Consider the following 15,965-nt stretch of genomic DNA (forward strand, 5'->3'; position numbering starts at 1 on the left):
ACCCTAAGGAAGATACCATCTGCAGTGACAGTATGTGGGAAGTTACTGTTTTGTCACAGGTCTTTGATCACTCAGTTTGAAGGGCTTCTTTGTTAAAAGTGAATAGCACAGCAAGCTAAGGAGTTGGTAGAAAAGGCTAGATGGGGCTAGGAAGAAAGATTAAAGGAAGTTGGTTCCTAAGGCGATCGCCCTTCACTACGCTGGTGAAGCACCTCATGGAAGACCTCTAACATTTTCTGTGTAGTGTGTGGTTTACACCTACTATCTAAACAATTAACTTGCCAATTAATTGTGTTCTGTCTGATAACCCTTTGTAAGATTGTTTATTAATGTGTAGGTTGGAGGAATGTCATATGTGACAGGGGAGGAAGCATGAATGGGCAACAGAAAGATACTAGAAATGGTGAGGGTGTTTGTGGAGTTGTTCGTGAAGATGAACGAAGGGGTGTGGGAATGAACTGATGTGTTGTTAGCCTCGGAAGATGCCCACAGGTTGCTGGGTGTCAAGACTTTTGTTTTAGCTTTTCTTACTAACAGGCTTATTCAGTGTTTTGACATTTTTTAAAAGAGTGATTTTAAATTGAAAGAACTTTTCACATTTCAATAGATTTGAGTTTATATGATGGGCTTATGGGTAGTTTCCAAATATAAATATTCCCCAAATACACATATATTTTAATTTTTATATTTTTTAAATCTTCTGTAATGATCATGAATAACATTTTTAAGAAGAATAAAGTTTTACATCTAAAAATTTGGCCATGCTATTTTAACCAGCTGAGTGAAGTGTGTTTGAAATAATTAAGATTCAGTGTTCAAACATTGGAATGGTTGATACAGGAATCTAATATACAGAAGACAAATGTCCTTTTCAATTTCAGATTATATATATACTAAATTTTATGTCTGGTGTTGTGCTTTGGATAATAGGACATCGCCAAGTTTCCAGAACAAGACCTCACAGTTCTTGGAGAAGGTGGAGTCACATTGAGTGGTGGTCAGCGTGCTAGGATTTCTTTAGCAAGGTAAGCATTTAACTGCTGGTCTAGTGAGAGCCTGCTGTGAATAATATGAATGTTTAATTATATATACACTTTTCTCTTCTGCTTCTTGTTCTGTCTCTAAGGTTGACATATTTTCTTTAAAAACTATAGACAAATTTGGTAGAGATTGTGGCTTTTTCCAAACACACACTTTTCAAACTGCATAATCTCATTTTCATTTGTCCATACTTGTTTGTTATGTTGCATGGATTGTTATCAACAGAAAATCATAGAATTCTAAAGAAAACAAAAAGAGGAAATTACAAGTTTTCTCCCCCCCATCCCCCACCCTTTTCCCTGTCCCCAGATGCCTTTGTTTTGGATTTCTGTTTATACTTCTATGTTTAGACAATATACATTTTCAATTTTTAATTTTAAGAACATAATATATGATATAACAAAAATAGGAAGGCAAATGATGTCAGTATTAAAGTTTCTCATTTGTTTGGAAACACAGGGCAAGGTCTCTCTATGTAGAACTTATGATCTTTCTGTGTTTGTTTCTGGATACTAGGATAGAGGTGTGTACCACCACTCCCACGTAGACTTTACTGGATACATGCCTTCCTTTGTGATGTCAGAGAGAAAACATCTTATTTTAATTGTAGCTTCTGTTTAAAGACAATTGGTGATGTGGGATTTCAAATACTCTCCAGTTTTATGGAAACAAAGTTCTTACTACATTAGCAAAGTTGTTAATGAGAAATTGCATAGGCTCATTGGTATCTTGGGATCTTCGCCATTTCTCTTACTTTCAGTTTTGGAAAATGTAAACACTAAGTACCTACAGCTGATGCCTTGATACTACTTCCTCTCTCTCTCCCTTTGTCTATCTGTCTGGTCTGTCTGTCTCTCTGTGTGTGTTTATGATCTCAAGCTTCATACAAGCCTAGAAGCAGAAATTGGCCTCTTTATTTTATGGAAGAAATCACAAGATAATTGAGGTAGTCAGACATTAACTTACCACAAGCCACAAGGAAATGACAGTCACTGTTATTCAAGGTCATCTTGACTCGGTACATTACACTGTGCATCAGTCTGGAGAATACACCGGGAAGTCAGATCAATAGATACAGAGAACTTTCAGATGATGGCTTCATAATGATTGGAAGTCAGTTCCCTCATCTGTATGGCAAAGATCATATCTTAAGCATTCCATTTGAGGTATAAGTAAAATAATTTCTGACTTCAGTATAGTGCCTATATTCACTAGTATAAGATTTAGTCATTTGCTAAGTACAATGTATGGCACAACTGAAGATAGTTGTCTAATGTCATTCACATGTGCAATAAATATGTCATCTACTTTTAAATGGTGAATACACACATTTTAATCTTGAGAAACTAGTCATACATGTGAAGAAGAGTATTTAGTCTGTTTTTGTCCTAACAGTTCATCAATATATTTACAAATAATCACTTTTTTTGTTTCCACTTATTGTTTAAGGTAAAGGAGTCATATCCAGTGATGGTACCTTGTTGTCAGAGTCTTTAGACAGCACAAAAAATAAATCACATGTCAAGAAAAAAAAGGAATATGTGTATGTGGTGTGTGTGTGTGTGTCTGTTTTGTGTGTGTGTGTGTGTGTGTGTGTGTGTGGTGTCTGTAGTGTGGTGTGTATGTGTGTATGTGTATGTGTGTGTGTATGTGTATATGTGTGTGTGTTTATGTCTTCTAGTATTCCTTTCCTCATAAAGCCACCATTATTCAATCACGAAAATCCACCTTGATAATCATCCTCAATCCTCATCATTTTGGAAAATAAGCTTTGTGTTGGACTAAGTTTCCATTTTCCTCCTGCCTCATGGTGGATTGAAAGTCTTTATTAGTTTCAGAGTAAACAAAGTATATTTGAATTATGTTGCAGAAAGATAAGCAAAAGCTACATGTGGGTAAAGACTTGAGAGTATATTTTTGTGGATTCTATTAGCTCTTTTACGTTTCCTTAAAGACAATTTACAGCATAAACACTTTGTTTACATATTTATTTATTTATACCCTTTAATCCTTGTGTGTAGTTCAGAATTCATCCCCATCCTTGTCTGCCCCCGACTGCTCCCCGTCCTATACTTCCTGCAGACACCTCACCCAGTCTCCACTAGGATGTCCCCACCCAGAGCATAAAGGGCTTTTATGACTTTACCTAGATTATTTTTTGCTATTTCTATTTTATTTCATTGCTTTTCTGATGATTAAGTACATTTTAAAAACAAAAGTAACAATAAATACCTTCTAGGCATGCCCTGTGTAGCTGGAATAGAGGTGGCATTATTAGTAATCACACTTGAAAAAAAAATACGTATAAAGAAATTATTTCCCTTTTGTTACTTTGGAAAATATATCTTTATATTTCTACTATTGTAAGTCAACTCAACTTGTTTTTTGTTTTAACTTAAAGTAGAATAAGAGCCGGGGAGAGGGAGGTCATTGGTGAAGAGCACTGGCTGCTCTTCCAAAGGGTCCAGGTTTGAGTCACAGTATTAATCTGCTTCGCAATCATCTGTAACGTGTGATCCAGCACACCTGACATCTTCTCCCCATAGGCAATGAACACACAAGGTATACATACATGCAAGTCAAACACTCAAACACACAAAAAGAACTTTAAAAACAAAGTTAAACAACATGTCTTCTTATTTTGATTCATTAATCCTTCCCTTATATATAAAACACTTATGAAGTTCAGGGGCAGATGGTAAGGAGCCATTGCAAAGATTATCTCTTATGCTTCACGCAGTAAAATTTACACTATTTATGAAAAACGTATGTACAGCAGTTACTAACAGTGCTACTTATGCTCTGTGCGTGACAAGTGTGTTTTCAGTGCAAGGATCTGATGGTCATTCTATAACACAAGTGCTGTTCGAAATGAAAGAAAAATATCGAGGGGCCCTAACTTTCTCTCCACTTTGTTTATAGAGCAGTATATAAAGATGCTGATTTGTACCTATTAGATTCCCCTTTTGGATACCTAGATGTTTTTACTGAAGAGCAAATATTTGAAAGGTATGTTCTATGACTGAGTTACTGATACTGCTCATGTTAAAAGATAATGAATGTCTGTTTTACCACAGGCTGCATATTAGCATATTAGCTCCAGACCAATAGCCACCATTTCTATTGCACAAGCCCTCAGGATATAAAACAGAGCTTATTCGGTTCTGGCATTTCTTTAATGGTCAAGATTGAAGATTGCATCTACCAAACCCTTTTCTGATGATCATGTGTGAAGTCAATTTCTTTGATTGCTATCCTGTCATAACAATTGACATTTAAGGATTATTTACATTTTGCTATCTTGAGACATGTCTTCCAGTATTTTAAGTAGTTTGCTTTTAAAATTTCACTTAACATTCTGTATTAGTATTTTTAAACAGTTTTATTTTTTAAAACAGAAATAAATATACATATTTTAAAGCATTTTTGCATAAAACTATATAAATATATTTTTGTCAGTACTTGATTTTTTAAAGGTTTGATAGTATGCATTGAAATCTTACTAGTCTGTATTAGTATTTTTATTTTATGTTGTTTTAGAAATAAAATAATGACTGTTTAATGATGAATGCCCATACTGTACCTCTGCCTTAGTCCTTTTTGGATGCTCCTCCTTGGTCACAGAGGGGAAAAAAAAAAAAAAAAAAAATATATATATATATATATATATATATATATATATATATATATATACATTTCCTTGAAGCTTTTATTAGAGTCCAAATGAGTGTAAAGTCTCTAAGAGCTACCATTAGTTATAATGATTTCAAACTTTAAAATAATTTTGTAAACAACAAAGTAGCTTATTAGAATAGACATTATAGTACTCTGGAAACAAATGAGTTTGTTTAAGTGTAGAATGTAGTGTGTGTGTGTTAAAATGATTCAATTATTTATTGGTTTATTCAAAGTTTTACTTTAAGACATTGTCCTAAAGGTTGAAATATTCTAGATCTGTCTTAAAATATGTTGAATAACATGTTCTAATAATGGACTTTACTATTAACACATGAAGTCGACAGAAGGTCTCTGTCCTGTAGCTACTTTTATTCAGAGGTGGAATAATGTGGCATATTTGGTGTGGAATTTTCAGGTTGTGTTGCACTTGCACAATGTATATAGCATGGTTTATCCAGTCACAGTCCCAAGAATATGTCATTCTGATCTCTGAATGAAGGGCTGAGTGCCCACAACACCATCCCCACCCTACACTTCCCAATCCCCATTTTGGTCATAAGCTTCTCTAACCTACAGTGAAGAGGTCCTTACAAGACAATATATTTTCATAGTTCACTTAATCATCTCTCGCTTATTTTAATCTAATGAAAAAGGCTGTAGAAGGCTCTAGTACGTTTGTGCTGCCCTTAAAGCTTACTACAATCTTACTCTCTCTGAGACTCTAGAGTTGTTCTGTAATTCCCACTGCATCAAGCTCCTTGAGTCCATTGCGGTCAGAATGCTGACCACTTGAAGCATATAATGCTTGTGAGAACAACAGGTTTTTTTTTTTTTTTTAGATGCAAGCTGATATTTCAGGTACGCTCTCTGTTCCCTGGCAATTCTAAATATTTTTAATTCTTCAACTTCAGCTTAATAACCAGAGAGAGCTTGAACATAGACTTTTATTTACTAAAGCTAAATCATTAAGGCTTTGATCATTGTTACTAATCATCAAGAATTCTCTTTTCACTTATTAATTTATTTTTTCACTTTACATTTCTCCTCTCCTCCCAGTCTCACTCTCACAAATGTGACCCCCATGAACCTCCTCAGATACAGATACCACCCTGCCCCTTGGGTATCTGCCAACCATGGCACAATTCACAGCAGAAGCCCAACAAAGCATCTCAGCTAGGGGCAGGGGATCCGATGGCAGGCAGTAGATTCAGTGACAGCCCCACTGCAGTTGTTAGGGGACCCACATGAAGACTAAGCTGCACAATTGCTACACATGTAGCCGACTAGGGTTACCCTCCGCAGGCTCTTTGGCTAGTGGCTCAATCTTTGTGAGCCCCCATGGGCCAGGTTAGTACATTCTGTAGGTCTTCATGTGGTATCCTTGACCCCTCCATCTCCCTAATTCCTGTGCCTATTCTTCTAAAACACGTCCTGAATTCTGCTTGATGTTTGGCTGCTGTTTTCTACATCTGTTTCCATCACATGCTGAATGGAGCCTCTTAGGAGACATATTTGCTAGGGTCCTGTCTGCAAGCTTAGCATCATTAATAGTGTTGAGTTGGTTCTCTCCCATGGGATAGGAATCAAATTGGGCCAGTCATTAGTGAGCTATTGCTTCAATCTCTGTTCCAACTTTTTGTTATTATTTTATTTTATTTATTATCTTTACTCTTATTTTCACAGTGCAGGCATCATCACACTCCTGCCCTCTGACAGCCCTTCATTCCGTTCCTCCTCCCCTGTCCCCAAGAAAATGTCCCCACAACCCCCACACACCCCCACATCCCTTCTGGCCTTCCCATTTCCTGGGGCTTCTTAAGGGTTAGGTTTGTCTTCTCTCACTGAGGCCAGACCAGGCAGTTCTCTGCTGTATATGTATGTGTTGGGAGCCTCAGACCAACTAGTGTATGCTGCTTGTCTGATCAGTGTCTTGAGAGATCTCAGGGATCCAGGTTTGGTGAAACGGCTGGTCTCCTCAGCTTCTTCCAGCTTTTTCCTAATTCAACCACAGGGGTCCCCAACTACACACCATTGGTTGGGTATAATTATCTGCTTCTGTCCCAGTCATCTGCTTGTTGAGCCTCTCAGAGTATATCATAGAACCAGTAATAGTGTCAGGCCTTGGAGACTCTCCTTGAGATGGATCCCAAGTTGGGCCAGTCGCTGGACTTCCTTCCCCTCAGTCTCTTCCCCATTAATCTAATTCCTGCAGTTCTTTTAGACAGAAAAAAAAATCTGGGTCTGAGTTTTTTATGTTGCAGTAATATTAAAAAATAAAAAATTGGTTTATCTCTTTACCAGCCCTGAGGTCTCACTCCTCAGGCCCAACCCTGATACAGAGCCACATGAAACTCTGGAGCCCAGTCTGAGCCGAAACCACAGCCCAACTCGTCCACACAACTCCCTTCCCTTGACAATTAACTACAGCCTGTTCTCCACCTCTGTCCCGGGGTATTTCTGTACCCCAAAATCCCACACAAACATAACTCTGCAGCCCGACAGCTTTTCATACAGGTTTATATATTCAACTCTCAATCCACAAATACTCTACACAAGATTGCATCAAATAGACAAAGATACAAACTGCCCTTCTATATGAGATACTAGACCTGTAAAATCCTTAATGTTCATAGCTTTTAACACCAATAAATCCCACCTGGGTCCCGCTGGTCCTTGGGAAGCTCCATGTTGCCAGGATCTCTAACCTCCTTCCTCTCACCTCCTCTGACCTCTCCACTTCCCTTGCTCTGTCCAGTCACTGGCTTTCCTTTATTTTACTAATTAAAATTAAAATGGGAAGGTTCAGTTGGAGTCACATGACTAGCCAGCTCTTCTTGAGGAAGTGTAATTAACATTAAAATACCAACAGCTTCAGGACAACCTACATTTTTACTCTGGGATAGCTACCTTATCCCTTTACTTGATGCCCTGTCTTTCTGCTGGAGGTGGCTTCTATAAGTTCCCTCTCCCCACTGCTGGACATTTCATCTAAGTTCTCTTCCTTTGAATCTTGAGATTCTTTTACCTACCAGGTCTTTAGTACATTCTAGAGGTTTCCCCCACCTCCTACCTCCTGAGGTTGTATATTTCCTTTCATTCTGCTTGTTGTTGGGGCTTCACTCCTGGTACCTCCCTCTCCACATACCTTATCTTCTTCTCCCCTTCCCCTCTCTCACCCAGTTTCCTCCCTCCCTCTGCCCCTGCTTTCTTCTTCCTCCCAACTGGGCCCTTTGGCTTATTACCCTTGAGTTATGTGGATTGTATCCTAGGTATTTTGTACTTTTTTGGCTAATACTCACTTATTAGTGAGTACATACCATACTTGTTCTAAATCTGAGTTACTTCACTCATGACATTTTCTAGTTCCATCCACTTCTCTGCAAAACTCATGATATTCTCATTCTTAATAGCTGAAGAGTATTCCATTGTGTAAGTGAACCACACTTTCTTTATCTATTCTATTGTGGGACATCTGTGTTGTTTCCAGCTTCTGGCTATCAAAAATAAGGCTCATTTAAATATACTGGAGCATGTGCCCCTGTGGCATGGTGGGACATCTTTTGGGTATATGCACAAGAGTGGTATAGCTGGGTCTTCAAGTAGATCTATTTCTAGTTTTCTGAGGAACCTCAAAATTGATTTTCAAAGTTGTTTTACCAGCTTGCAATCCTACCAGCAATGTGTGTTTCCCTTTCACCAACATGTGCTGTCACCTGAGGTTTTGAACTTAGCCATTCTGATTGGTGTAAGGTGGAATCTCAGGGTCATTTTGAATTGGATTTCCCTGATCAAAAAGAACTCTGAACATTTCTTTAATTGCTTCTCGGCCATTCAAGATTCCGCTGTTGTGAATTTTTGTTTTAGTCCTAGACCCCATTTTTCAGTTGGGTTGTTTGGTGTCTTGGTGGTTCGTTTCTTCCGTTTTGTGTATATTTTGTATATTATCCCTCTATCATATGTGGGGTTAGTGAAGATTTTTCTCCCAAACTGTAGGTTGCCAATTTGTCCTGTTGACTATGTCTTTTGCCTTACAGATGTTTTTCATTTTCATGAGGTCCCATTTATCAATTTTTGGCTTTAGAGCCTGAGTCATTGGAGTTCTGTTTAGGAAATTTCCCCCTGTGCCAATGAGTTTGAGGCTCTTTCTCACTTTATCTTCTATTAGATTCATCATATCTGGACTTATATTAAAGTTCTTGATCCACTTGTTCTTGAACTTTGTGCAAGGTAACAAATATGGATCTATTTTCGTTTATCTACAAACCAATTGCTAGTTAGACCAGCACCATTTGGTCTTCCAGATCCACTTGCATTTTAGAAGTCTGTTCCCAGAAGGACTCTGTAGCTTAAAAGAAAGAGAAAAATCCATTAAATGTAATACCCCCCAAATACTATTTTTATGATGCTCTGACTATTGTTGCCAATGTCTTACTGCCATAAACTGGGCTAAAATTATATTCTTTATATTTAAGAGTGTATAGTGGCACTTATTTTTTTATATTTTAATAGGTAACAGAAACAGATTTCCCCTGGAATCTTTACTTCAAGATTTACTTTTAAACTATAGGAAAATGTTATTGGAGGAAGGTTAAATTGATAAGTAGTTCTTAGTTGTAATGTTTTGTCTTAAAGAAAACAGATTAGTCAACATAAAATACATGAGAAAATTCATTAAAAATTAAAAACAAAATCTCAAACATCTTAGAAGTTATATGGAAATATAAACTTTAAGGATCATCTAATTTCTCTGTTTTCTAGAAAAATAATCTAAGACCTAAGAGAAAATTATTTGGTTAAAATCAGATACTTGATTATTAAAAATTGAATTTCATTTTATGGCTACTGGTATTCACTTTACAGCAAGATATGCTATTTCATACTTCAATTCACAAGATACCAATAGTTATCACGGAATGTTTATTTGTATAAACATATTAAATAAAGCAATAAAATGCCATGATAGAGATTTTGTGCAATAAGATGCTAAAATGAATGTATATATTACTATTTATAAAATAACATCTTATATCTTTTTATATTTCCAAAGCTGTGTCTGTAAATTGATGGCCAACAAAACTAGGATTTTGGTTACATCTAAAATGGAACACTTAAAGAAAGCTGACAAAATACTAATTTTGCATGGTGGTAGCAGTTATTTTTATGGGACATTTTCTGAACTGCAAAGCCTACGTCCAGACTTCAGTTCAAAACTCATGGGGTATGACACTTTTGACCATTTTACTGAGGAAAGAAGAAGTTCAATCTTAACTGAGACCTTACGCAGGTTCTCAGTAGACGATTCCTCTACTGCCTGGACCAAGACCAAACAGTCATTTAGACAGACTGGAGAGTTTGGAGAAAAAAGGAAGAATTCTATTCTAAATTCACTCAGCTCTGTAAGGAAAATTTCCCTTTTGCAAAAGACTCCTTTATGCATAGAAGGAGAATCTGATGATCTCCAGGAAAGGAGACGGTCCCTTGTTCCAGATTCTGAGCAGGGAGAGGCTGCTCTGCCTCGCAGCAACATGATCACCACTGGCCCCACATTCCCAGGAAGAAGACGACAGTCTGTTCTGGATCTTATGACATTCACACCCAGCTCAGGCTCCAGCAGCCTCCAGAGGACCAGAACTTCTATCCGAAAAATCTCCCTAGCTCCTCAGATAAGCTTAAATGAAGTGGATATATATTCAAGGCGATTATCACAAGATAGTACACTGAACATCACAGAAGAAATTAATGAAGAAGATTTAAAGGTATATACACTCCAAGTCTTAAGATGAACTTCATCCTAACCCCATAATTGGAGTAAATTTTGTCACATACTATGTATTTCATGGCATCCCATTGTGGTCTCCAAGTTAAGGGCACAAAGCCCATTATGTATGTAAGCAACTTGAAAACATAAAACTGTTTCCGGTTGTCATTGAAATATCACATCCACTCCACAAATATGTTGTAAGCAAAGACAGGGCCCTAGTGTTGAGCTTTTTTACTAGGCTCATGATTCACTTTTACAAGTTAATAATTGATTTTCTTGGAAAAGGTGGAGTAAAGCATCACATAAACAAATAGCTGTATCTGTGTGGACAGCAAGAAGTGTGTCTAAGGCTTGGCCTTGCTAATGATCACACACCTGGCTTCCTGACCGGACTAATTCACATTCTTTTCTGCACCTAGTTAGCGTGTATTTTGTAATCTTTCAGATTTGTGTTGTGAGTTTTAAAGAGTTTCTTTTTAAGGAAGATATTTGAAGCTCAGCATATATTGGTGACAGTAGTCAGACAAAAGGTCTTAACACTGTGTGGGTAAGAAAAATGAGCTCAGTAAAATAGAAAGTAATAGAAGACAGGGGGGCCCTGTTTACCAAACAACGCATGTGCCTTAGACGAAGTTTAAGACAGAGTCCTAGTAGATGACATATTTAATGGTGCCAGTCTTTAAATCAAAGTTAACTTTTTAGCAATGGCAATTCATTTAGTATCTCTGGTCCTGAATTCACTCTGTCATAAAATAAAAAGACAAGTCATTTCCAAACATATAGTTCAGTATTTCAATAATCTTAAACTGATTTGCTAAAAGATAATTCATCTATATGATCTAATATCCATCTAAATAAAATTCCCAAACTGAAGTCTATAAATTTCTGCTAGTGAGCATTTAGAGAATACTCTGTTTGCCGGACTTTGTTACTAAGTCATCAGTTGCTTCACCTCCTAGGCAACACACTTCAGGTCTTGAATTTAAATGAAGGGCAATTTAGTTCAACAATCTAATTTTTAATCAGTGAACCTTATTCCAAGTTAACAGGCCACTTAATGACTTCATGGGTTTTATGAAGGCAGTTCCATCTTTTTCCTTTAGAATATATAGACTCCTTTTTTTTTTTTTTTTTTTTTTTTTTTTAGAATGTAGCTTCCAAAAGACAAAGGCTTTTAGAGGAATATATTTAGGATTGGATTATAGCTAAGCAACACTGTAATGCCTAAGTATTACACAAACTCAGTAGCTAGCAAGTGTCCATGGATCCCTGAATCAAGTTCAGTCTCAATCGTGAAGAGTTTGGGAGCTACACTCACTGGACAAGAGGTGTGGGCTGTAAAGCATTTAAGTGCTAAGGTCTGAGAAGTCTCATGGTGTCTGTCACCTTTCAAAACTATATTGCTGAAGCAGACGTCCTACTCGCTGCGGCCATCTTCACCTGTGGCATTTTTAATGATTTATATTTTTAAAGATACATAGCTGTAAATGGCACTGTTACTTTATTTCCCTGAATTCACAATAAAAGCCCAGTGGCAGCATGGACCAGGATTGTGTCAAATCCCACTTCTTTTCTCAGGAGTGTTTTTTTGACGATATGATCAAGATCCCCACGGTGACAACATGGAACACGTACCTCCGATACTTTACTCTTCATAAAGGCTTACTTGCAGTGCTCATGTGGAGCGTGCTGGTTTTTCTGGTTGAGGTAAGAATGTTTGGTTGTAAATTATTATTGTGAGTTTAAATTAAGTACAAGAAAGCTGTATGTATCCATATGTGCATATGCACATGTATGTGTGCATGTGTACAGTGGTCGTTTCTGTAAAGTCCATAGCTTCTGAAAACCAACAGGAGCTGGTGAGACTCTGTGGTTAAGGGCACTGGCTGCTTTTTCAGTGGACCAAGTCAAATTACTAGGACCCACATGGTGGTTTACAACATCTGTAACTGAAGTCCCAGAAATCTGGTGCTCTTTTCTGGCCTCTGTGAGCACAGCATGTATACAGTGCACAGATATGTGTGCAGGCAAAACACGCATACACAGAAAAGTAAGGTAAAGCCTTTAAAACCCGCAGTTAGAATTACTATTGATATTTTAGTCCTTCAGACATAAGAAAATACAGAGAAATAAAATGCTATATATTATGATTTGTTATAAAATAAAATTTATTGGAAATATATATTTAACATATTTTGACTCATACATACTGTAAAGAAATTACTATAACAAAGGCAGTAGCATAACTATCATCTCAAGTAACATTTTTTGTTGTTTTTGTTACAAGAGCTACTAAAATCCACACATCTAACAAGTACAATATAGTTTATTATTTATGATCCTCACATCATTTATTACATCTCCATGCATTTAGCTTTTAACGGTACTGAAGAGCATTTTAGATGTTAGTCTAGGTATTGACGGTGACTCTTGGTGGCGATCCTTACTTGTCTGCTGCACCTTTGTCCAGGCAACTTTCATTGTTGGAAGCTTGGGTATCTCTTACAAGGACATAATCAATCATTGTGTGCTGACCTGCTACACCAGAATGCAATGATATCACTTCACTACTGTTTTGCCTGTTGCCATGGTAAAGCACCTAAAAAGTTAAGGAAAGGAGGGTTTGTTGGTTTTTGTTTTCTGTGTGAGGGGACTTGTTCGTGGAGGCTGGGAAGGCAGATTGCAGGAGCAGCAGGCTGGCAGATCATACGGCAAGCACACTCTGAAAGCAAATAGTGAAAGTGGGGCGGACTGTACCCCGGAGGCCTGCTCCCAGGCCCCCACTCCATCGAGGCTCAAGAACGTATGGATTCTACAGCCTCTGAAACAGCACAGGACCTAGAGAACAAGGATCAAACACAAGAATCTCTAGGACATCATTTTATATCTAAATTATCAACATTCACATGAGGAAAAAAATACATTTTTGCCATCTGTTAAGAAATAAACTATAAAAAAAATGCAAAGGCCATATGACTACTTTTAAAAGGGAGGAGGGTAAGGAAGGGACGGGATGGGGTGGGGTCACAGCGGACAAAACTCAAGGATGCCCTCTTCAGGAAACAATCTAATGGCATGTTTTGTTTTCTTTTTTCCATCCTTCCTTCCTGCCTTCCTTTCTTTTGTTGGCAATATCTTAGAGGCATTGGCCAACTCAGTAGCTCTCAAATGCTAGATTAAAAGAAAGCAAAAATATGCACAACTTTACAACTAAACAACAAATTTGCTAAGGTTTAATTATGTTGCTTTCTTTCAATCAAAATTTATATAGACCTTGCATTGGACTGAAGTTTTTTTTTTTTTTTTTTTTTCATGTCAGTGCCAGGGTATGGATTTCTTTTGGCTACTGGAATGTTTCCTGGTACACTCCATCATGGAACTGGTGCCAATCCACAGTGGTAGCTTAGTTTGTAAAGCACGGTTTAAGTTCTTAATGACAAGAAATACCAAAATGCATATCCTCCTCTATTAAAGTGAGGTAGCTAATTGTAAGCTTTAATAAGGGACGCATTTCCACTTAGATCCACAGACTTCATTCTGCATGTATCCCTTTTGTCATAGGAAATAAACTTAGTGGCCCACACTGTCTTTCCTATTTCGTCACAGCTACCTAAGCTAGGGGTGGGAGAGCTAATATTTCTCAGTTATGTGTTATTTAGAAAACGTAGGTTTTGTATTTTTCCCGAAAAGCAATGTTGTCTGTGAGTTCTTCACACTGAGTAAATAGACGAGTGTTTCTATTGTACTGCTCTTTCCAGGGCCCCTCTTGCCAGTGTATTATGGACTAGAAAGGGAAAAATGTAAACACTGGATTAAGGGACATCTCCTGTTTCCTGTTTCCTTTACAATAATCTGATGGTGTTTTGAGTGCAGCATCTGAAGATCCTGTTTGCTCTGTTGTTTTGTGGTCTTTAAGATTGTGTCAGAGGGCTGCTGTGTCTTGTTAATAAGGAGTCCCTGAATGGCTTTGCATCAGTACTAAAATGGAGAGTGTAGCGAATTTCCATAAACTGTCTTTGCTATTCAGTGATAGAATCCTCTTAGCACATCTTATTTCTTGTGAATGTGGATTTTAGGATATTATTTGTCCCACTAAATGTGTGAAAGTCTGTGAGTTACAGTGCATTTCATGGGATATAGCACCATGTTTCAGCTCCCCAGCATAGAAATGGAAAATGATTATTACTTATTCTGTTGATGCTGCAGCTTAATCATCCAGGAGTGTCCTTCCTGAAAAATCACATGAGTTTTATATAGTCTTGAAGCATTTTGAAGTGAAATAATAGTGTGTATTCTATTGTTTCTTTAACTCCCAAATATTTTTCCTAAAGGCAGCCTACTAAGTATTTGAAAATGCTTTTACTTACTGTAGTCAGTAAATATACTTGGGGTTGGTCAATCTATGTGATAGACAAGAAATAAATCTGTTAGGATCTAGGCCCCTTAGAAAACTTTCAAAGAGTCCTTTGTTGTTCCATTGGTAAAACACATTTCTCCTATAGCTCCTACTCGGAGTGTGGGCAGTGCCTGTGTCACTGACTTTTCTCCTCTTGGATCAAAGGAGATGAGTAGTAATTGAGAAGTGGCTCAGTACATGTGCCCCATCTGAGCCACTCAGTGAGTCTGAAGATTGAGTAAGGCTTTTCTATAAAAATAATGATATTTAATTAGCTTAGATTATTGCCATGTTTATTGTTTTGAATTAACTTGAGTCTTAAGAAAACTGAGGTTTTCCTTTTTAACTGAGCCGGTACACGGAGGCCATGGGTACACTGAGAAAACACAACAATTAAAATAATGCCATTAGATTTCATCATAAAGGTTAATAAGATAAACTAAAATACAATGTAGTTAGACAACCCTTAACTTCCCTGTAGGATTTAATAGATAGCGTTTGTGGAACACATGAGTGTGCAGAGAGAGAGAGAGTGGAATTCCATATGCTCAGTGTGCTCTTGCCCAGCAGTGTCGTGTAAGACAGTTACTAGGGAGGCTCCAGAAGTGTGAAGCCAGGCACTAAGTGAGTGCACGCCCATGCTGGTCACAGTGAATTTAGAAATGAGTGTGGGAGGCAGAGGTAAAGATGCTAGAAAAAAAATCAACTGTGGATTGTTCCATTTCAGGTGGCTGCTTCTTTATTTGTGTTGTGGTTGCTTAAAAAGTGAGTATGCCACACTTGATGTGGATTGCGTTTTGTTCACACTTGGAGATTACGAACTATTTCAGTATCTGCTATGTTTTATTATACTCCTCTATATTCCTCCAGATTATGAGAAGAGAAAGACAAGTTTCAGTAATTTTTCAATTTCTGAGGAGATTGTGTTCCAGAACAAAGATCTAAGTTCTGCTCCATTTGTAAAACTGTATAGTATTTTGCATGTACTATATACATAGGCTTATGCATATCACCATATATAATTTAAAATATTCTAGATTTATATGATGCTGGTATACTATAAATCTCATGTAAGTAGTTATTAGATCG

At 37.3% G+C, this 15,965-nt stretch overlaps 1 protein-coding gene across 1 annotated transcript in view; it reads left to right on the plus strand.

Annotated features, from left to right (window-relative positions):
• The window catches only part of CFTR (CF transmembrane conductance regulator), a 152,725-nt gene that overhangs the window by 93,123 nt on the left and 43,637 nt on the right, over positions 1 to 15,965 (plus strand). The window contains exons 12-16 of the mRNA XM_080936133.1: positions 931 to 1,025; positions 3,964 to 4,050; positions 9,767 to 10,475; positions 12,059 to 12,187; positions 15,604 to 15,641. Coding sequence (XP_080792259.1) covers positions 931 to 1,025; positions 3,964 to 4,050; positions 9,767 to 10,475; positions 12,059 to 12,187; positions 15,604 to 15,641 — 1,058 coding nt within the window. The remainder of the gene's footprint in view (positions 1 to 930; positions 1,026 to 3,963; positions 4,051 to 9,766; positions 10,476 to 12,058; positions 12,188 to 15,603; positions 15,642 to 15,965) is intronic.

This window comes from Micromys minutus (assembly GCF_963924665.1).
Source record: "Micromys minutus genome assembly, chromosome: 23".
NCBI classification, from domain to species: Eukaryota; Metazoa; Chordata; class Mammalia; order Rodentia; family Muridae; genus Micromys; species Micromys minutus.